This window comes from Macaca nemestrina, chromosome 12 (genome assembly GCF_043159975.1).
Source record: "Macaca nemestrina isolate mMacNem1 chromosome 12, mMacNem.hap1, whole genome shotgun sequence".
Taxonomy (NCBI): domain Eukaryota; kingdom Metazoa; phylum Chordata; class Mammalia; order Primates; family Cercopithecidae; genus Macaca; species Macaca nemestrina.
Genome location: NC_092136.1, coordinates 28855966 through 28878868, shown reverse-complemented (window position 1 = coordinate 28878868; position 22903 = coordinate 28855966). Strand labels below are relative to the sequence as shown.

At 37.6% G+C, this 22903-nt stretch overlaps 2 protein-coding genes across 12 annotated transcripts in view; one reads left to right on the top strand and one right to left on the bottom strand.

Moving 5' to 3' along the window:
* Nucleotides 1–8506: 8506 nt before the first annotated feature.
* LOC105471575 (recombination activating 2) lies at nucleotides 8507–15836 on the bottom strand. The gene is made up of 2 exons (XM_011724124.3): nucleotides 15672–15836; nucleotides 8507–11671 (listed from the first exon to the last, which is right to left on the bottom strand). Exon 2 carries the CDS (start codon nucleotides 11657–11659, stop codon nucleotides 10061–10063), a length of 1599 nt encoding a protein of 532 aa, XP_011722426.2. The 5' UTR covers nucleotides 11660–11671; nucleotides 15672–15836; the 3' UTR covers nucleotides 8507–10060.
* IFTA (intraflagellar transport associated protein) overlaps nucleotides 11976–22903 on the top strand; it is a 59602-nt gene continuing 48674 nt past the window's right edge. The window contains exons 1-3 of one of the 11 annotated variants that reach the window (XM_071074872.1): nucleotides 12260–12382; nucleotides 12640–12690; nucleotides 15213–15289. The gene's annotated coding sequence lies outside the window, so the exon portion shown is untranslated. Of the gene's footprint in view, nucleotides 12110–12242; nucleotides 12383–12639; nucleotides 12691–15212; nucleotides 15300–22903 lie in introns of those variants that run through there. The other 10 variants (XM_024789619.2, XM_071074870.1, XM_071074867.1 and 7 more) reach the window with 10 other exon arrangements.

Here is a 22903-nt window from a genome sequence, read left to right as displayed (position 1 = left end):
TCTTAAATACTTTGGTGCATAGAAATTTCTTCTACTAGATACCCTAAGTCATCACCCTTAAGTTCAACCTTCACTGATCTCTAGGATGTGAACACAATGCAGCCAAGCTCTTTGCTAAGGAATAACACAGGTGACCTTTACTCCAGTTCCCAGTAGCTTCCTCATTTCCCTCTGAGACCTCATTAGCCTACCCTTCACTATCCATATCTCTATCAGCATTTTGATCGTAACCATTTAACCAGTCTCTAATAAGTTACAAACTTTCCCTCATTTTCCTATCTTCTTCTGAACCCTCCAGGCTCTTCCAATTTTAACCTCCGCCTGTTACCCGGTTCCAAAGCCACTTCCACATTTTCAGGTATCTTTATAGCAATGTCCTACTCCTTGTTAACAATTTTCTGTATGGGGCCATTCTTGCATTGCTATAAAGAAACATCTGAGACTTGATAATTTATAAAGAAAAGAGGTTTATTTGGCTCACAGTTCTACAGGTTGTACAGAAAGCATGACACTGGTGTCACATACTGAAAGTGGGAGCAAGGGTGGGAGTAAGGTGCTCCACACTTTAAACAATCAGATCTTGCATGAACTTTTAGAGCAAGAACTTGCTCATTATCATGAGGAGAGCACCAAGCCATTCGTGAGGGATCTGTTGCCGGGATCCAATCACCTTTCACCAGGTTCTACTTCCAACACTGGGGATTACATTTCAAGGTGAGATTTGGAGGAACAAACATCCGAACAGCATCACTTATATGCTCAAAATTTTGGTCAGAGTTGTTGACTTTTCCAGCGTCACTCAGAAAATGGCAGAACTGGCTACAGTCCGAGTGCTTTTAGTCAGTGCTTTTAATAATAATAATAAATAATAGTAATAATAGCTATCATTTACCAAACTTTTTTGTGTGCTAACCACTTTGCATAAATTTTCTTATTTGATCTTTTTGAAGTGGATACTCCTATTTTCTCCATGTTACACTTGAAATAACTGAAGCTTACCTCAGCTAGAAAATGGCAGAGCCACATCCACACATTTTTAAGTACCATAGACCCACCTTAGCTGGACGTTTCCTAGCTCCCTTCCAGTCAGGGCTGAGATTCAGTCTGGCTGTCTCTCTACAGCTATACCATTTTTTAAAAATATTGAAATATGTTTGTATTTGTAGGTAAATAGCCTGTGGCCCAAGACCCAAGTGCTCTTTTGCTACTCTCACAGCCCTCCTCTATCTTTCAGGAACTGGGGATCACTCCACAATCCAGCAAGTAACTCACAGCACTGCTGGAGGCCTCCGGACCTGGGTTTTTAAACATTTGAATATTTGAATGCTACCTCTACCTTTCAGAATGTAGCACCTTCTTACCTTTTAAGACCCAGGTAAAGTCTGCATCCTTCTCACCCTTTCTAGTTACTTCAGCCTATATATTAAATACATATTTGTAGGATGCCTTTTGTGGGCAATGTGGGCTTGGCAGAGGAGATACAGTGGTGAAGAACATAGACGGTTTCTGCTCACAAACAGCTGGGGAGAGATAGACTTCAAATCAACAATAGGGCTCTAAATGCACTGCCACACGCTCTAGTAGGTGTCATGAAGGAAAAACACTAAATGTGATCAGAGCACCATAGGTGCAGTATGAAGTACAATAGGACAATAGAATTTAACCTGCGGTATCAGAGAAAGCATCTAGGAAGAAGGAACTTTTTAGTGGAGACTGGGAAAATGAGTGGATGAGGTCAGGTAGGTTACCTGGAGTGAGAGACCTGGAGTAAAGTTAGTCTGTGGAAAGACTCTGTGATGGGAGAGCAATTGTCAGTGTTTAAGAACTGAAGGAAGATAAATGTTCAGGAGCCACCTGAAGGAGGAGCTGCTCTGGAGAAGCAGGCAGAGGTTTCATAATGCAGGACCCAATGGACTTGAGTGCTATCAGAAGTGCAAAGGAAAAAACCACTGAAGAGTTTGAGGCGGGCCAATGAGACAATCCACACCACAACAGCAGTGGGGCACGAGTGAAATACTTTTGGAAGATATAAAGTATGAAGGAATTGATCCAAGTTTGAGAAGGGTTATGCAAACGAAGCTAAATGATGGGGTAGCAATTTCAAGCATTTTTTTTCTCCTCAATGATACCTGCCTACTGATTCACTTGTCTCACTTCTTTAGATGACTGTGCCCAACTCTAGGCAGGAGGAGATGAAGGAAGGTTCTCTGTCCTTGGTAGCCTCATTTTTTTTTTTTTTCATGAAGTCAGTGTTTCTTTCCCTGACTTTTTTCCTTCTTTCTTTGGAAATTTTCTTTTTTCCCCCTTTTGGCCTTTATATAATCTTTTTCTTCTTTTTGATGATGACAACGTATTTGTACCATCGTAAAATACATACCAACTTACTTGGAGGCCAAGACCTGCAAATTATTTTTATACTGAGGTCTGATCCAGGTCTAAATAAATACCTAATCTCACATAGACATTTTTTCATCTTTTCCTCAAGAAACTGAAACTTTTTCATAATTGAAAATTGATGATTTAGCCATCTTTTGCACACACACAAACCCTGCCTCTTTTAAGTTATCACTATACATTTTGCATAGCATTTCAAATAGTCTTTTCTACATTTCCAGTTATCTTGATCACGACATCCCTTCAGCAGGTCTAAAGAAAACAAAGGAAATTTGGAAATATTTTAGCCCAATTTCTTAATTTTCCCAGTATATCCCACGTTAAAGAAAAAAATGAACTGTTATTGCACGGACAGCCTGGACTACACAGTTTCAAATTTGAGTCTATTATTTTATTGTCCACAACTCTCTTGTCCTGCCACTTTTCCCCATTCTATAGTGGGAGTATAAATTCACTAAAGGTGAGGCTTATGTTTTATATTTCTTTTGCAGGTCTCATAATATTTAATGTCAATCTTGGATTTTCAATAAATGCTGACTGATGTATACCCTGAATAAGCCTACTGGGAGAGGAATTGAGCCATGGATTCAGGAGATTTTTATTCTTAACCATCCTCTTAAAAGGAGTAGTATTGATAACTTTTCTTTTCTATTCTCACAAATTGTGATTTAAGTGAATACACACATTTTTTTTGGATTGATATCTGGAGACAGGGTGAGGAATTGGTTTTCTTAGAAGTAAGTGTGCAATGTTAGATGTTTCTTGACAGAATTAGGTTTGGAAAATGTATTATCATCTATGGTGAAGTCCAAGCCAAAAAGCAATATTCTATGCTAGAGTGGAATTTTGTGGCATGTAAGTAATGTGGAATTCTTGTCACTGTGTATTGCAACGGCTGTCTATTCTATCAAAATTTACCGTGATATCTATTCTAATACTGTGTGAACTCTTTTCACCAGAAAGGAGAATAAATATAACCTAAGAGCTCATCACTTTCTGTGAATTTTGCTGTACTTTTGATTTCCAAGTTCTGTGAGATATTTTAATTGATCAAGATATTTAGAACACATAATTTATTTCCACAGCTCCTCTTTCATGTATTAAAGAATCAGAAAGATAGTAAGACAATAGCTGCAGAAGTGAATAAATTTCAGTCCTTATAGATGGAACTTAATTTAATTCAATGAACATTCATTGAGCAACTATAATGTACGAGACTCTATGCCTTCTGTTACGAACATGCAACTGAGAAAGAAACTTTCTTTTAAGAAGCCTATTTTCAAATAGCTTCTCTATTTGAAGATCTGGCATATACATAAATGTTTATAAGTTGATAGGTGCTATGAAAAGTGATGGTTTGGATAGAAGGTTGAGTATTCCACACTTTTTAAACCAAAGGCTTTACAGAGAACAACTAAATCTTGAAAGATGATAGTTATTAACCAGGAAGATGGACTTTTCAGGTGGAGGATTTCCAGCATTGATAGAGAGTAAGTACAAGGGGTGTGCGTAGAAGGGAAGGATGGCCTACAGAGTCATATCTTGCCATAATGAGGCATTTGGATTTTTTTTTTTCTCATGGAAGATGGGAAGCCACTGAAGAGTTTTCATCAATGAAACATCAGACTTTTATTTTTGAATGTTCGCTGTCATTTCAGCACAGTTAGAGGACTGGAAGGAGACAAGGCAAAGGCAGAGAGACCAGTTAGGAGGTTGCAAAAGGTAATAAAAGGTAATAAAAGCAGTGGCAATGAGTATGCACAGGTTGTATATTAGTCCATTTTCACACTGCTGATAAAGACATACCTGAGACTGGGTAATTTATACAGGAAAAAGCATTTAATGGACTTACAGTTCCACATGGCTGGGGAGGCCTCACAATCATGGCAGAAGGAAATCAGGAGCAAGTCATGTCTTATACATGGATGGCAGCAGGCAAAGAGAGAGTTTGTGCAGGGAAACTCCGCCTTATAGAACCATCAAATCTTGTGAGACTTATTCACTATCATGAGAAAAGCAAGGGAAAGACCTGCTCTATGATTCAATTACCTCCCACCAGTTCCTCCCATAACACATGGGGATTCAAGATGAGAATTGGGTGTGGACAGAGCCAAACCGTATCACACAGCACGTACTTTTGTTTGTAGCCTACAAGAACCATTCTAGTACCTTTCATTACTATTTCAGGGCAAATGGGGCTATTGCAGCTGGAATGTTTAAAATGTCTACTGTGTTAGATGCTGGCTAAATGCTTGACACTTACAATTCCCTTTTATAGACACATAGTTAAACTACATTTCCCAGCCTTCTTGGATCTAGGTGGGGCCATGTGACTAGCTTTTGCCAATGAAAGTCAGAGAAAATGATGTATCATTTGCAGGCTGAAATATTTACAAGTGAATGTGCCTTCCCCACATTTTCTCTTTCTCTTTCTTTCTTTTATTCTTTTTGTATCTGAAGTCTTGAGGACACATGATGGAGATAGAGATGTTAGAGTTGCCAAAGAGAAAAAGCCTGGATCCCTGAGACAAATCTTGGAGGAGAGTCACTCAGGTGAATAACCTGATAAGAACACCTGCATTGGATTTTCCGTGAGCAAGAAATAAACTTTAAATGACTTACTGAAGTGTTTGAGAGTTTTCGTTATTGCAGCTAGTGTTAATTACCCTAACACATATTTTCTTATTCTTACCTTTGCCATCAGCCAGAAGTTTGTTGGTTTCCTTTAAGCTCATATCCCTTGCTTCTTTAGTTGCTTTAAGTTTTTACTGTCTCTCTCCCTTTTTGTGTGTGTGTGTGTGTGTGTATGTGTGTGTGTATATATGTGTGTGTATATATATATATGCCATATCTGTATAAACACATGTATGTTTAGCAGTAGTCACTCTGCTGGATGTTGGAGATTCAATAATAAATAATTAAGATCTCTGTCATGATGGAACTAAGAGATAAAAGGAAGAAAAGATAAGTTATAAGTAGTTATAACAAATGTAGCAAAGTACAATTAGTGTTATGCTAGAAAAAGTATACATCACTTGGGTTACTCACAATAAAAGTCAGATACAACTCAGTAACGTATTTAATTAAATTCAGCTTAACAACACGTTACCTAAGGTATACCAGGCATTATGTTAAGTACTTGACATAAAAATTATAAAAACATTGTTCTAGTATTCATGAAACTCATAGTTGGTTGGAAGAGCCAGACACTTAGAATACTTACCAAGTAGTAGTTTTTAACTCATTTAGGTGTAACAACAGAAATAATTACAAGGCGTTGAAGCAGCACCAAGGAGGATGTGATGGACTCTGTGTTGTATAATACTGCTAGATAGTACTTGACTAGTTTTCCTCCTAGATCTTTCTTTTATCCAAGATTTGAGTGTGAAAAGTCTATGCTTAGGAAGCTGGTGCAGTGGCTTATTCCTATAACCCTAGTGCTTTAGGAGGCTGAGACAGGAGGATTGCTTGAGGCCAGGAGTTCAAGATTAGTCTGGGGAAGATATGGAGACCCCATCTCTGCAAAAAATAAAACAATTAGCTGGGGATGGTGGTATGCACCTGAAGCTCTAGCTACTTGGGAGCTGAGGTAGGAGGATTTCTTGAGCCTAGGAGTTAGAGGTTGCAGAGAGTCATGATGGCGCCACTGAACTCTAGCCTGTGTGACGGAGTGATACTCCATATCTTAAAAAAAGAAAGAAATCTAAAAAAAGAAAGAAAAAGAAAAAAGAAAAAGGAAAAATAGTCTATGCTTCATGGGGAAATGGAAAAAAATGGAAAATATTAGCATTATGTTTTGAAGAGTATCTGATGAGTAAGAGCTATTCTGTCACACCCTCAGTCATTCAATAGTCATTCTTTCACGCAATCGACATGTATTTGGTAAGCAACATGACAAGAAACTGTTTCCATGCCTAGATAAAGATTTTTGAGAAGTGAATTTGAGACAAAGATGGAGTGAGCAGACAGTGTGGGTCCCAGGGAAAAGAATTCTTCATACCATATACCTTGGGCTGAGCTGTGGAGTTGGAGAGAGCACTAGGAATCCCAGATTCGTTTCTGGGAGTTGGGAGCAGTGGGGATGTGCATATTCCGTGACAGAGCTTAGGAAACAAGTAACATCCAGAGGTGAAATGTTGGTGATGTGTGTTTAGCCAGTGATAGTTTGGACGAGAATCTGTGGTCCAGAAAGCTGCAACAGTAGTAGGATGTGCACAAGAAAGGTACAGAAATAAACAAGTTCCTAGATGGTCCCAAACAGAGAACTGTGGCCATGCTGGGAAAGGAAGAGGCAGAATGATCTCCTTGTCATCATGTTAGCTCACTAGAGACCAGAAAGCAGCTTAGAGAGGGCTAGACATAAGGACGACCTGCAGTGAAGACTGAGCTGCAATTCAGGATCATCCTCCAAGTCTGATAATGGCGATGGATGCTGTAGCTGAAGTTGATGAGGAGCAAAGATGACCCTAAGCACCGGATACTTCACCTTTCATCACCCCTCTCCTGACAACTCAGCATTATATTTCTCCCTGGAACGTGGATGAAAAGTTGGGTGAAGATAGGTAGAACTCTAAAATTGTTGAAATTATATTTCCAGCATACAGTCAAAGAGATTCATAATAGTATGTAAGCTGAGTTAGAGAAAAATACAGCCAAGTTTATTTCTTGCACCCTGAGTATTTAAGCTGTAAAAGATAGTGGGGTTCAGAGAAGTCTTCTAGAGGGAGGAGGTATCTAAACTAGGATATAAAGAGTGAATAGAACTTAGGCTACCTAAAATATTTTTATGTAGTCCTTGATGATGTGTGGTCTAGATTTTGTATTTGTCAGTTGGAGTGTGTGTTATGTATGTTTATTATGGTAAAATCTCTGGCAAATACCCTCTTAAATAATTTTTACTCAGTGTCTGCATTTATTTCACAATGATAGAGAATAATGAAACTATGTTTTTGAATACACATATAACAAGAGTATACATTATTTTTCAGTTTATAATAATGTGCTTGGCCCTTAGTGATTTTATTTTACTGATGAAAAATTGGATCCCTAGGCCCTGCCAGGCTCTCTGGGCTCATGCCATTCCACCCCTACTTGTTTACTGTGTTTTAACCAGGCTGACCTTTCAGTTCTTCAAATGTGACAAGCTTCATCTCTCCCCAGAGCCTTTGGAATAACAATTTCTTTTTCTTTATACTTTCCCTTTCCCCTAAAACATTGAACTCACCTGTACTTACAGACTTGTATAATCACCTGAAATGATTACCTTGGGAAGCCATATACTTATTTCCTGATACTACTCCTGTAGTCTTGTGCAAACAATTTTGGGACTTTCCTTTAAAACCCATTCATAAGCCATATCAGAAAATCCATTTTGTTAGCTTGTATTCACACTTTGTTTTTGACCTAAAGTGGTAGTGTAATGTGAAAATCTCACTCTGCTGGATTTCAAATGACACTTATCTGTTTCCAGAAATTAAATCCATCTTTAATGAAGAAAGAGGTACAGCTGTTGAACATCTTCAAGGGAATGAACCATGGATTCTGAAAGTGATTGATTGAAATGTGAGTCCCTGAAACATTTTTGGCAAAGGCAATATTGCTGAAATAGGTGTCTGCTTTTCTAACGTGGCTCATTTGAATGTTTGCATTAGCTTATTAGAAAAGCAACGACATTATCTTAAAGTCACATAGAATAAACTGATTGCTGAGATGACATAAAAAAGACTTAATTTTACTCAAATATATAATCTGTATAACCAATTTGCATGCTGTTGACACACACACACACACACACACACACACACACACACACACACACCCTCCCCCAAAAGCAGCTATGCTGGTGAGATCTGAGTTTGACTAAGAAACTCAGTGAGTTCACAATTGAATCACTTAGATTACCATATCTGGATTCGTTGGCTACAAAATAAATATGTGGTAATAATTCTTTAGCCACCGAATCACTGCAGACAAATCAAGAAGACAGAATATACCTACTCCTTGGGGAAATTTCACCTTTGGACTCTGTAAAGCATATTTTCGCTCCAACTTGTGCCATTTTCTACTAACAAATAGAAAAAAAATCAAAGTGGACTGACCCTGAAAAAATTAGTTTAATTTTGCCTTTATTTAGGTAACATATCTTAATAATTTGAGTAAATCAATATAAACAGAAGATTTTTATATTTTATTATTTTTACGTAGGTGATGGAAACAACAAAAGACCAAATCAACATGCAACAATTGTTCAACAGGAATATTCAGCGAGCAACGTTATTGAAACAGAGTGAACATAATTCAGTTTATCAAAATTAACTTCAGTATCTGGCACATGGAACTGTCAGCAGAAGAACTTGTGCTTCAGCGTTTCATCTCTTGTATAATTCATGTTTCCCCTAAATTTGCTAGTTGTACCTTACACACTGTAGCCTTTCAGTGAAGAGTAAGAGTCTTCACTGTAACTGTGGCTGAAGCTCTTAAGTTAAGGTTTTTCCAGAAAAATGTTTTTTTTTTTTCAGGAAAATATTCCAGGAGGAAAGAAATTTGTTTTTAAGGTAATCTAGCTATCAACCGATGTCTTGAAACCTTAAAATTAACAGTCATTTCAACTAGTTTCATCCTAGCGAGTGTCTAATTAAACCTTGGCAAGATCACTGATTTTATAATATTCACTGGCAGCAATCTCCACATGTTAACTACACACACACGCACACAAATAAATTTCTTTTCCTCTATTTAAATCTTCTGCCTGTAAATGCGATGAAATTCTAACATATTATTTTGGGAAATAATCAATATTATTATTCTCCACGAGATTTATTTGGTGGGCCTTTCTTATTGTATTCTTACTCATTTCCTTTTTCCAGAGTACTAAGAGCAATGGGCTTCAATTTTCCATGAAAATGCCCACAAATAATTAGTTAAAATGACTGACTTTGGCACATCATTCATACATCATATAATGGGGAGGGGAAATCCTTAAAGAAAATGCACACAAATAATTCAAGAAAACATATCAAACTTGATGTAAATTCTTTATTTCTTCGTTCATGTCGTGGAGAACATTATCTATCCATATGTATATGTATATTTATATTTATATCTACATCTGTAAATCTATGAGGAACTAAGTTGTTCATAAGCATAACCCAAGGGGTTGCTTGAATGTATATAAAGAACACTGATGTGGGATGTAGTTGATCTTGCTTTTAAGTTTTGGCCAACTGCTGAATTGTTACATTGCACAAAATAATTAATTCTTTTGTGTGTTAATTTCATTATTGGCTAAATTTGTCATAACCACTCTATAGGTTATTTGTTACCAAGACTCATATAAGAAATATAAACATACCTTGATGATTATTACTGCTTCTGGGTGTTTAAGTTTTGGTGAATAAAAAAGAGTCAGATCAGAAATTCTCAGTTAAGAATAAATTAGTAAATTGAGTATTCGGGTAAAATATTTTCAAAATGTATAGGTTCTAGAGTGACTTTATTTATCATTGCATTATAAACACATTTTTCTGGCCCTTAATTCATGTAACTAAAAGAAAACATAGGCATTTAAAATAAACAAAAATAAAAACATATTTTTAAAATCAATGTTATGATTTTTAAAATAGGTTCAGAAGTTCCATATACCTGAATCTGAAAGGCTTCTGCAAAACTAATCAAACAACCTTCTAAGAAAGGATTTCTTGGCAGGAGTCAAGATTTTTCCAGAACCTTTTTTACGGAGGGATTTCATTGGAGGCTTTTTTAAGGGTAGGACTCTTTGGGGAGTGTGTAGAGCTCTTGCTATCTCCACATGCTCATTGCAGTAATACTTGTTGCTTCCTGCTGACAGATGGATGAGCGTGCGTTCTGCCAGATCCATGCACTGAGCATGGACCCAGTGCCCATCCCCATGAGAACAGTAGATCATGGCGGGTTTATTCAGCTCGGTTGAATAGAATGGCACCCAAGTGTTGATATCCACGTCACAAGTAGGGCAGCATGTAATCCAGTAGCCTGTCTCAGACTCATCTTCTTCATCATCTTCATTATAGGTGTCAAATTCATCATCACCATCAAAACTATTTGCTTCTGCACTGAAACAAAATTCTTCGGAGTCTTCAAAGGGAGTGGAATCCCCTGGATCTTCTGTTGATGTCTGACTGTTTGTGAATGTTGTTTGCTCTTCATTCGTATCATCTTCAGCACATTTCAATGTATAGAAATAGAATGCTTCTGAAACAACTTGTTTATTGTCTCCTGGTATGCCAAGAAAAACAGTTCCATTTCCCATGTTGCTTCCAAACCATATCTTGCTGTGCTTAATGTCTGGGGTCCAATCTGGGGTCTCCATCTCACGAATTTCTATCTTGTTGTCCTCTAAAGAGATTATGTTGCAGATCATTCTTTTTTGGTTTTCAAGCTGATATCCACCAACAATAACAAATTCATCCTTGTTAGTTTGAGTCAGGATTGCACTGGAGACAGAGATTCCTCCTGGCAAGACTGTGCAATTCACAGCTGGGCTACCCAAGGGAAGATCAACCCTTATTCTGTACAGGTTGGCAGGCCGGATATTATTGGCAAGTGAATGTCCTCCTAAAATATAGATGGTATCATTTTTGGCAATAGAGACATGAAAAGATAGCCCATCCTGAAGTTCTGGAAGAATGTATGATGTAGCACACCCAAATTCAAAATCCACCAGGAAAACATGGGGCAGGCAGTCAGCTACACTATTCCATTTTTCTGTGGTTCTGTGGGTAGAAGGCATGTATGAGCGTCCTCCAAAGAGAACACCCATACTTTTCCCTCGGCTATACACCACATTAATGGAATGACCATATCTGGCTTCAGGAACATCGCCGACCAAGTCTTTCTCTGTGCAGCGAAAAGTAACCCTTTTGTTGTTCTTGCAAACAATAGACATGACATAAATCTTATCTGAAAGCTCATTGTTTGGTGTTTTCCCTCCATGGATGATGTATTGATGCTTTTCAGACTCCAAGTTGCCTTTGAATGTGCAAGTAGCTGGGTAGCGAAGAGGAGGGAGGTAGCAGGAATCCTTAGAGAAAATTGTAGGCTTCAGTTTGACATGGTTATGCTTTACATCCAAGTGGAAAACTCCAGTGGGGCAGGATCTTTTGGGCCAGCCTTTTTGGCCAAAGAAGAAAACTTGTCCATCAAAATTCATCAGTGAGAAGCCTGGTTGAATTAAGGCTATGTTATTACTTACTGTTACCATCTGCAGAGACATATTTTCTGATGGCATGTAGATTTTTGTCTGAAAGAATTATAAAATAAAATTACTTAGAGATCGCTTCATATAAATCATCGTATTTAGATTCCTTCACATGTAAATAGCATTTTTTAAAAGTCCTCCCACACGCTTGCAGTGGGACTGAATGAGGAAAATCCAAGGAGTTAGGTCAGTAAAGAGCCACAGAACCTTTACTGCCTTGCCATCCAAGGAGCTGGGACATGTTTTAGCCACGAACTATTCTCCCTAGGATTTCTGGGAATTGTAGTCCTTTTCCTTAAAGAGTCACCACGCGTCAGCTGAAAGAACCACATTTCCCAAGAATCCGGGAATGTGTCGCTTTGGAAATCTGTCTTTGTTGCTCTGGGAGAGGGGACTCCTGGAATGTGTCTCTGAATAAAGACTACCGGAAGGTGCGAAGTGACTAGATGGGAGCCAAGGAGGAAAACTAGGGAATGGGAGGTGAGAGTGGCTACACCGACCCAACATCCGGGTTGCCGGAAGGCTGCAGCGCCCGGAGCGGTGTCGGGCAAACCGCTACCCTGGTATTGTTGGAGCCTCTCCTGGGGACTTTTGAACAGGTGACCCGGTAGGAAGCACAACTGCTTCTGTTGGAGTGCGGTTGCCTGGAGACCGCAGTCTGAAGGGACTCCGGGCAGAGATGTCGTTACTGTGTCCTGCCTGTCTGGATGCTTAGGAGCGCGACTCAAAATTACACCCCTGAGGACCTCGGAGGTGCTTGGGGCGGGAGGTTGAAGGGGTCACCGAGGTTACAAAAGCCGTGACTGTCTTACAGAACAGAAAGATGGGTCTTTGAATCCCTCGAGTGCAGGGGAGACATTGCCTGTTAATGATTTTTACCACTTCTACATTTAGTAATTGAAATACAAAAGGCCCTTTGTTTTCTTCACTGTTTTTACTACTGTTTTTAGGGTTCTTTTAGGGAAGCAGAGAAGGTTCCTAAACACATCTCCTTTTCATCTTCATTCTAGGAAAATAGAGTTAGTGGCTTTTTCACATCTTTCCAGTCCAAAAACTTTTAGGTAATTCTTTAATAATTCTGTAGTAAGAAAGCAGGGACTAAGAAGCGAAATGTTTGAATTATTCAGGATTTCATACTTGTGTTACAACAAAAAGAATATTTACTAGATGAAGGAAGCTTGATAAATTTCTATTTTATTATTGTTTACCTTAGAGAGATGTGGAATACACTGCCTGTTTGCAGTGTGAAGTCCTGTGCACCAAATATTAAAGGAAACAAAATAGTACAGAATACTTGACTTTTAAGAGTTAATTCTTAATGTGGTTCAAAAGCGGTATAAACAATGGCTAAGAGTATGGACTCTGAATGCTTACTGGCTGGATTCAAATCCTGGCTCTGCCACTAACTACATGACTTTGGGCAAGTTCTTTAACTTCTGTGTGCCTCAGTTTCCTCATCTGAAAACTGAGATGATAATTTTACCAACCTCGTATATTGATGTCAGTTATGATTAATAGTTGAATGTACGTAAAGCACTTAGAACAGGGATTTGCACACAGTAGATGATAGTTATTATTATGATTTTTAAAAAATTTACCAAAAAGTAAGGTCTAGTGCATACGCACCTGCCAGTAATGGCAGTTGATAAGGTTGGAGAGGATGAGAAGGGGCTTTAGGATCTGGGAATCAGGTCAATGGGTATAGATAGATAAACATTTGAACTAAAAAGAATTGGATAAACATATATGATGAGGGTGCTGGTAGTAGTTAATTTATTAACAGAAGATAGTTAATATTTTATTCCTTTTGTCACCCTTTGTCTAACCTTTATTAAATAGGCCCTAAAGTTGAATTCTCTGAGTCCAAATTAGGCTCTAACACTTAGTTGCTGTGTAACCACCCTGGGCAAGTTATTTTTCTCTCTGTTATTTTTATCTGTAAAATGGGGATAATCTTGGTATCTATTCACTGGGTTGTTTTGAGAAATAAATGGGATAGCATGTGTAAGTCAAATAGAACAGTGCCTGGCACATAAACACTCAATAAATGTTAGTTGGTACTATAATTTATCTAATTTATTTTTATTCCTTCTGCAAAGATTCCTTGAACTATTTAGAATCTCTGGTCACTCTAATGAGATGTTGGTGGGTTTCTTTTTTTTTTTTTTGCTTTAAGAATTTCTGTAGATCAGCTGTGATTTACTGCTAAATAATCTCTTGTAGTTATTATTTTTAGTCTACTTGGGAGACTCCTAAGGGGGTGATCTTTTAACAGTTATCCGGTGGGTTATTAAAGCAGGTGAGGAAATGGTGTCTGAGAAGCATTATTATCAAAGTTATGAAAGCAAGCCTCTCTCCCTCAGTTGTACATTCAGCAACCTGTCCTGCTTAAAAATAATCTGGGCAGTGTTTTATTTATATCATGGCCTACCCAAGCCTACATGAGTGAAGGCATCTGAGCAACTATGAAAAATGCTATTCATAGAAAGTAAAAGGAGACCTTATTGACCCTCACTCCAGAAAACTGTAGGTGATTACACTCAGCCTGAGTGATTATGATCAGAGAGTTGTTCCAATTTGGGTAGGGGGAACACTGAAGCCAAAGTCAGCTTGTTTCAAACACCTGTGGTGACTGCTTCTGAGCTACAAGGCAAGCCATTCAGTGGTAATGGATTCCATTACCACTTGAAAAATCCCTTTGTGGGATTTTTCAAGAACACTTGCTTTTAAAACAATGTTTTCATTGTCGCCCTTTGGTTTCACTTTAAGGTTGCTCTAGGAATTTTGGCTTCTTATAAGTGAAAACATGATTATTGTAGATTACACAGAAACATTTTCTTGGGCAAGACGTAAGGAGGATTGTCCATGTTTGTAACTTAGTCTGGGCCCCTAAAGATTTTTGAAATAGGACTTTTGACCTGTTTTCCCTTTGATACCCTGCTTTGGGCTCATTTCATAATTTCAAGGCCCTAAAAACGGTGGTAAAGTTTCTTACTGCTAAGATGAATTACCTCCTCTTGGAACACAGTTCAAGTGTGAGTAATTTTTAGATTACTCACTTTAACCAGATGATATATGCATTTAAAGAATAAACAGGAATATGGAAAGTGTTTTCACATTATTTTGCCCATTTAGTTTTTGAAATTTTGCTTTATTGACTTGAATATATTTTTCACTTGAGTAGACTATTGTTTCTCTTCCATGGTTTCAATATGACTGTATTAGTCACATCTTGGTTTTTAAAAAGAGTTTTTGAATGATTATACTATATCTAAAATAACCTACTGAAGTATTTTCCTTTTAATAGGCTATATAAAACAGACAGATTTAAAAAAATGAGACCGTGTTCTTCAGCTGAGGGAGGTTTCAAGGTCAACACATTAAAGATTCTTTGTAAAGGACAGAAATATAGGACCAATAAATATATACAATTTTCCCAACCCCATGCTAACATTCTTAAGCAGGGAGATTTTCATTTATTCACTGTGATGCTAGGGCATAGTTGAGTATAATAAAAGGACTCATGGTATGAGGTCTGGGTTTATAGTTCCCCACATCTGAACCGACTTTTTCTTTTCCAAAGAAAGATACTGTACTCTGAAACATTAAATCTTGCTGATCCGTGCTGGCCATGTTTTCCTGATTGCTCCAGAGTAGCAGGTAACCTCATGTAAGTAACTTCAGGCATTTAATGTGTGAATAACACTATCTTGCACTGTTAATCAGGTTTGAGGCATACATTATTTTATTTTTGCTGGCAGTAAAAGCAGGATTAGATCTTCCTTCCTATACTTAGGCCAGATAACGATTTATGTACTAAGATTAATAATAGTGCTCTAAAGGCCTAAGAATTAAATCCCTGAAGCTGCCAGAGAACAGAAAGCCCCACATTTTCCAAATTCTACTCATCCCTTCCCTATCTAGATACCAAATCCATTTGTAACTAACACACTGTCAAAGTGTGGCATCTTCATTCCCTTAAAGTTTATGAACATAGGCTCCCATTTTTTAGCTTTGGTAGAAATGAAGGTATCAGACCTACCTGAAAGCCAGAGGGGCTGCTCACGCCTCTCTGAATCTTTGCCGCTAAACCAGGTATTAATTGTCAGCACCTGGGGAAGATTCACTGACTGCGCACTATGACTGTGGCAAGCAGAAGGCTGAGTGTAAAGAGAGTGTGTATGTGTGCCTGCAGATGTTCTCATGAACACTGATCTAATGGGAGTAACTGACTATGACCTTTTTTTTTTTTTTTCTCTCTCTCTCTCTCTCTTTAGATGGTTGAGGGAGTTACCCACCAGGGTGTACCCTCAGGATTTAACTATTTCACTACTAGCAAAAATGGCAACACAATTCACTATTTGTAAAGATAAAAAGAAATCTGGTTAAAACTTGATTTTTAAAAATTAAAAACATTTTAGAAAAACACAGAAGAAATGCATACAGTTTCTGTGGTTTAAATAAATACTATTTTGAGTCAAATGAGAAATTATTTGTCCTAAAGCAGAGACCACTAATACCAGGGCTATTCATTTTAACTTTGAAGTACTCTTTTGTGGTCTCATTTTCTTTAATACAAGACTCAGAAAGAAAGAGTTATAATTATTCCAGGCCCTCTACCAACTTTATATCAGGCAGCTACTGTGTAATAATACAGTTTAGTGATTAAGAAAATGGGCTTTGGGGTCAAGCTCACCTGGTTTTCTCTGCTAGCTCTGCTATTTTTTCAGGTAAAGTTATCTTAATACTTAAGCCTTTGTTTCTCTGTCTCTGAAATGATGATAATAGAAATATTTACTTCAAAAAGCTGTTGAGAAAAGATTAAATAAGGTAATGTATGTAAAGTGTTTAGCCAAGGAAGAGATTAATATTCCATAATGATCTGGATAGCAAAAAATTACCTTTATAATTTCTTACCTTTACCTTTTTTTTTTTTTTTTTTTTTTTTTTTTTTTTTTTGAGATGGAGTCCCGTCTGTCTCCCAGGCTGGAGTGCAGTGGCATGATCTCGGCTCACTGCAACCTCTGCTTCCCAGGTTCAAGCGATTCTCCTACCTCAGCCTCCCAAATAGCTGGGATAACAGGCACATGCCATGACACCCAACTAATTTTTGTATTTTTAGTAGAGATGGGGTTTTACTGTGTTGGCCAGTCTAGTCTCAAACTCCTAACCTTGGGTGATCTGCCTGCCATGGCCTCCCAAAGTGCTGGCATTACAGGTGTGAGCCACCTTGCCCAGCCTATAATTTCTAATAGTAGCATAACATTACATTAAGTAAATGTAATATAATTTACCTGACCTTCCACTGTTGTTGGTCATTTGATCAGTTTCCATATGGCTGAGGTGATAAAATGTAGTGAACAGAGGTAGGCAAATCTGGGTTTGAGTTTCAATGTTGTGACCTTTTTGAGTGTCAGTTTTCTTATCTCTAAGATGGGAGTAGTAATTACCTTGTTTTAAGGCTTAATGGATTAAAATGTCTAGTATATAGAATGTATACAGTAAATCTTACCTAATGAAGATGCTGTAAATATATTTGTATAGTGACTACTTTAATTTTTTTGCAAAATTTTAGTGTGTATATTTTCAGGGTTGATTTTTTTTTAAACAGATGTGTGTAGTTCAATTGCTTGGTTGATTCTCATCATTTGAAATGTCGACCCATCCTTTAAACAGCATCATCATCTCTTCTAGTGCCTTCCATGATGATTTTTTTAATCTGCAAAAGGATGTTGGGTTATTTCTCTAACCTATTTATGTGTTTTATGTATAAGATTCTTGAAATTAGAGCAACAATAAGGACAACTGTCATAAAGTTGATATATTGGATGTCTCCACTGTAAATATAAAATAAGAAATGCAAAGATAGAAACCATAGGTAGGTTTAGACATGTTTTAGCCTTTGGATTTTACTAACAGGCCATTTTTAGCATAATAATTAGTTGCTGAATGAGTAGTTGTCTCCTGAGGAGACTAGAAATTAGTAGCACATTTGAAAATGGGTTTTAAGACTCCAAGTCCTTGCTATACCGTTAGGAGAGCATTAGACTTACAGTGATTTCATACAAGGTCCCTGATCTCCCAAATTCCTCAGCATTGAAACTAAATATAAAATAGTAAACTATATTTATTGAGCATCTACTATATATAAAACCATGTGGAGAATTAGAAAAAAAATCAGACACAGGTCTTGCCCTTAAAGCAGGGGTTGCCAATCCCTGGGCCAAGGACAGGTACGGTCAGCAGTCTGTTAGGAACAGGGCTTCATAGCAGGAGGTGAGCTGCAGGTTGGCAAGCCTTACTGCCTGAGCTCCGCCTCCTGTCAGATCTGCTGTGTGGCATTAGATCATCATAGGAGTGTGAACCCTATTGTAAACTGCGCATGCAAGGGATCTAGGTTGAGTGTTCCTTATGAGAATCTAATGCTTGATGATCTTAGGTGGAACAGTTTCATTCTGAAACCAGCCCCCTCACTGTGGTCCATGGAAAAATTGTCTTCCATGAAACTAGTCTCTGGTGCCAAAAAGGTTGGGGACCACTGCCTTAAAGAACATATATAATAGTAGAATGAAGCAACTTTTGGTTGCAGATGAACACGCCTTATATTCTTGCCACATTCATCTTTTCTTAAAAGTTCTTAGAAGTTCATTAAGAAATCACAATTATAAGTTTCTCAGCCCATTTTTAAGCCTTGAGGCAAAATCAAATTCAAACTCCTACAAGAACATATTGATTTATCCTTCAGTAAATTTCAAAAAACCAGTACACAATCAAAGAATACAAGTCAGTGAAATTACATAGTAAAACAACCTTTATTTTATGGGAAAGATAAAAACTTAGTAATGGGATATCCTGGCATAATAATTGGACCAAAAAGGAAATGTAATTGGAAAAAAAAGATGGAAGCCAACCTCAAGCCCAATCCCTTTATTTTTACACTCAAACTACTCAGGGTCGGAAAAGTTTACATAGCTTGACAAGGGTAACACAGCTGCAGGGATCTGTGGACATGGTGGGTTGGAGGGAGGCAGAATTCATGACAGTGCATTTCAAGAACTGTAGTGCATCTCTCAAGCGTTTCTATCACCATTTTGTAAATGGAGAAACAGCTTAAACTTCATTATTACTCAGTGAGTTAACTAGTGTTTGAAATAATGTCAGTGGCAACTTCTCATAGCATTAGGATAAGCATAGACAATGATTACTGTTTTACTAAGTGGCAGAGTTTTGAGGAAATAAGATAAATTGTGTTGGAAAGGGAGATGTTTGGCCTGTTGAATGAATTCCATAATAGGAGCCACAACTGAAACTGACAAAGAAAAGAGGAAGGAAGAGGAAATATATAGAAGGAAGCAATTTACAGTTAGTATGATGGATTATCAAGAGAAGAACATGACAAGTGACTTGACATTTTTTATTTAAAGCAATTAATTAGATATGGCCACCTGACCAGAATGAGTAGTGTCTTCCTATAAAAGTTTCATGCTCTCTGATTTAAGGTGGATTCTTTGCTTGAAAACAAAATGGAAAAAAAATTTCAGAGGAGTTTGGCTGGAAAATTTTTCTTGCTAGAAAAAAATTTACTGAAAGATTTTATTTTTAGAGAAGGAAAGGAGTTTGAAGGAGTTTGTGATTCTTTTTTTTTTTTTGGAGACAGGATCTCGCTGTGTTGCCCAGGCTGGAGTGCAGTGGCATAATCTTGTCTCAACTCAGCCTCCACCTTCTGGGCTCAAGTCATCCTCCCACCTCAGTCTCTCAAGTAGCTGGGACCACAGATGGACACCACCATGCTCAGCTAATTATTTAATTTTTTGTAGAGATAAGGTCTCACTATACTGCCCAGGTGGTCCCGAACTACTGGGCTAGAGTGTTCCCCCTATGTTGTCCTTCCCAAGTGCTGGGGTTACAGGCACGAGCTATTGCACTTGACCTGATTCTTAATTTCTACCTTTGAGTATAGAAACCATATTGACAAAAAGAAATTATTTATATATGTATGTGCATGTGTATGTTATGTTTTCTACCTTGAGGCAAAATTGCAGATAAAGTATTGAGTGAAATTGGAAGCTGGGGAAGCACTGTATTACCTCTTACAGCCCATTTATTATTCCACAACCTTAGGAATTTATAATTCAAAATAGCTGGGAAACAAATCTAAAATCTTACTTCTTTTAAGAGAATGCCAAGTGAAATAAAGTTTGATTTTATTTGCGAGATCTGGCATTTTGAAACATTTCGAAATGAACTCCTAGGTGATTTAGTTCAGTTGGTCTACACCTGCTCCTAACCAGCTGTGTGGGTTTTGCTTTAGAGTAGACTTCTTGGTATTGTTTAAAGTCCTGTGCGCTGTGCAGGTGGTTAACAGGCTCAGGAAGTTGGAGAGAAGGGGACAACTTTAATTAAGAGTGAATGCCTTTGTGCCATAGTATGCAGTATAGATAAAGTAACCATTAGTGGGACACTGTATCTTATGTGAGGGTGGGATTATGTTTGAACTAATCTTTTATGATTGAAATATTGTGTGATTATAGAGCTATAAAGTTGACTCAGAAACCCTACTGCTTTATGGATTCACAGTTGTATCAGGAGTCTTGAAGAAAATGTTCACTGAATTACTCGCCGTTACTGCCCATAACTCATTGGTATAGTTGATAGCATTTCTGAGGCTAGGAGATCAGTTTTGGACATGGTTGAAATACGTGTATGGCAGATTTTTCTTGATAAATGTCTACAGGTCAGTTAGTGTGCTTATAGGAGTTTTGTTAGGGGGTGAAGGTATGGTGTTTACTTGTAATTCCACACAACTGTAAATTCTTAAAAAAAAAAAAAGAAGCAAAAATGGTTGTGAAAAGGCAGACTTTCTGATTTCAAAAACAATGAATTTCCTGAGATTTGTCTTATAAGTGTATCCTACAGATTCTGTGTACACAGTTAATCTGTTTTTAAAAAATGATAGGGAGTAAGTGGGGAGAGTTCAAATGCTTCACTGGTTTGCATTTTTCTTTGTTTGATAGAATTAATAGCTGTTTAACTGAAAACAATCTAATACTTACTTGACCTGCCTCAGTGAGTCAATGCAGACATTTCTGGATTGACTTAAACAGCTAGGAGGAAGAGTATACTTGGGGAAATAAAGTGGGTCTTGTACAATCTGCGGATGATGAACAGCAGGGCTTAATGAATGATAGCCTCAAGAAACCTCATTACAGTAGCTTGGGTGAATGAACAGGAAAGGGAAGCAAAGTTTTCAAGAGGAAAGTTTCTGTTTATGCATGTAATTGTATAGATCAGTATTAGTCTGTCTCCCAGAGTTTTCTGTAGGGGAAAACAACACACCTGGTTCTCACATTCTTGGTAAACTTTTAGTGATAATTTACTTTTCCTAAATATCTTTTGTTTTAATTGACTTATCATTCGTCTCTGTTTCCATCCCCCCTTTCTAAGCGAAAAAAATAATTACAGATTCACAAAATGAATTCACAGGAGGTTCCAAAGAGGTATATAGGGAGGTCTCATGCATCCTTGGTCCAGCCTTCTGCAATGTTAACATCTTGCATAAGTATAGTATAACATAAAAATCTGAGTTATTGCTATTACAAAAATGGAGTGTTGTATAGAATATGTAAATTACAGTCAGGCACAGTGGCTAACGCCTGTAATCCCAGCACTTTGGGAGGCCGAGGTAGACGGATCACTTGAGGTTAGATGTTTGAGACCAGCCTGGCCAACATGGTGAAACCCTGTCTCTACTCAAAATTCAAAAATTAGTCAGGTGTGGTGGTGGGTGCCTGTAATCCCAACTACTCACGAGGCTGAGGCAGGAGAATCGCTTGAACCCAGGAGGTGGAGGCTGCAGTGAGTCGAGATTGCGCCACTGCACTCCAGCCTGGGTGACAAGAGCAAAACTCAGTCTCAAAAACAAACAAACAAAAAAGAATATGTAAATATGTAAATTATAAATCTCTTTAGGGAAGAACCTAGATCTATTTTTGTTAAGGCATCCTTTGTGGTATCTTTGTTTATAATCTGAACCCACATTTTAAAAATTATATGCAGTTTTTAGGATGGATGTGCTGTCTTTTCCTTTTGGTGAGAATTTATCAAGGAGAAACGTATAGCTAGTAAGACATACTTCTATTACTGCTGCATGGAATGCAGTTCATCTCTCTCTCAAAGCTTTGTAGTCAACAATAATCCCCAAACCTTTCCTACCTCCTTCCAAATACTTCCTTTAATATTCACTGAAAAGGGCTATATACCTAGGGGAATTTAATAATATGTAGAAGTCTAGATGCTTATACTACCAACTTTTTTGGTGATAATGAAGAGTTTGATGTCTTTTACGTGTTAGAAAAGGCTTTTGATAAAAACTCATGACTTGAAGTGCAGTGTATACTTTTTGCTCTAATTGTATGTTTTTTTATTTCATCCTGATGGAAAACAATAAAGGAGTGTAGGTTCTTTTCTATTTTGTAAGAGATGTTTTGTTTTATATTCTGCTTTCCCTTTATTCCTTTTGTTTCTTCTTTTGTTTTCTCATTTGTATTGGTGGGTCGCTAATATATAATGGTATAATATGTGCTCAGCCTCTGGCCTTTTGAATGTCATTAGGGTATGGAGCACAAATGGAGGCATGAATATACCTGCCAGGGTAAGATTGCTGCTTTGTGCTTAATTTCCTGAGGCTTCAGATATGCCTTAAAGTTCATAATCATGAGCATCTCATTACTATTTATGATGAGAGAACCATCCATTACTGCTCATCAATAGAGTCATTAGTTGACAGAAACCCCACATGAAGTTTCTTTCCCATACTCATTTATTCCTATGATTGGACTAGATAACCTTCAGGTTTCTCTCAAGTCAGAGAATCTGAATTTCTCGTTGGATGTTTTTTCTTTCTTCTTGATATTATCTGAAAGACAAAAAAATTAGAGGATGCAAAATTGTTGTAGTTCAGTCAAGGAGGAAGACATCAGTTCATATTAGGTCTGTTCTAATCACATCTGTGCAGTCTTACTAAATCTCTGCAGTTAGAGTGCAGTTTGGTCTTTTGGAGATTTGACCATTTACACAAATATAAAAGGACACACCCCTTGTGCAATTGTTGAAGTACAAATGTTGATGATTTTATTTCCTTAGGCAAAGTGATAATATTTTTATGATATCCCATCTTACCTTTCGGTATAGCAGTAGATTGTTACTGAGCAGAAGAATACAATTTTGAGTAAGTGGGCTTTCATAGACCTGCATGACTCTCAGAGTTTTGAACCA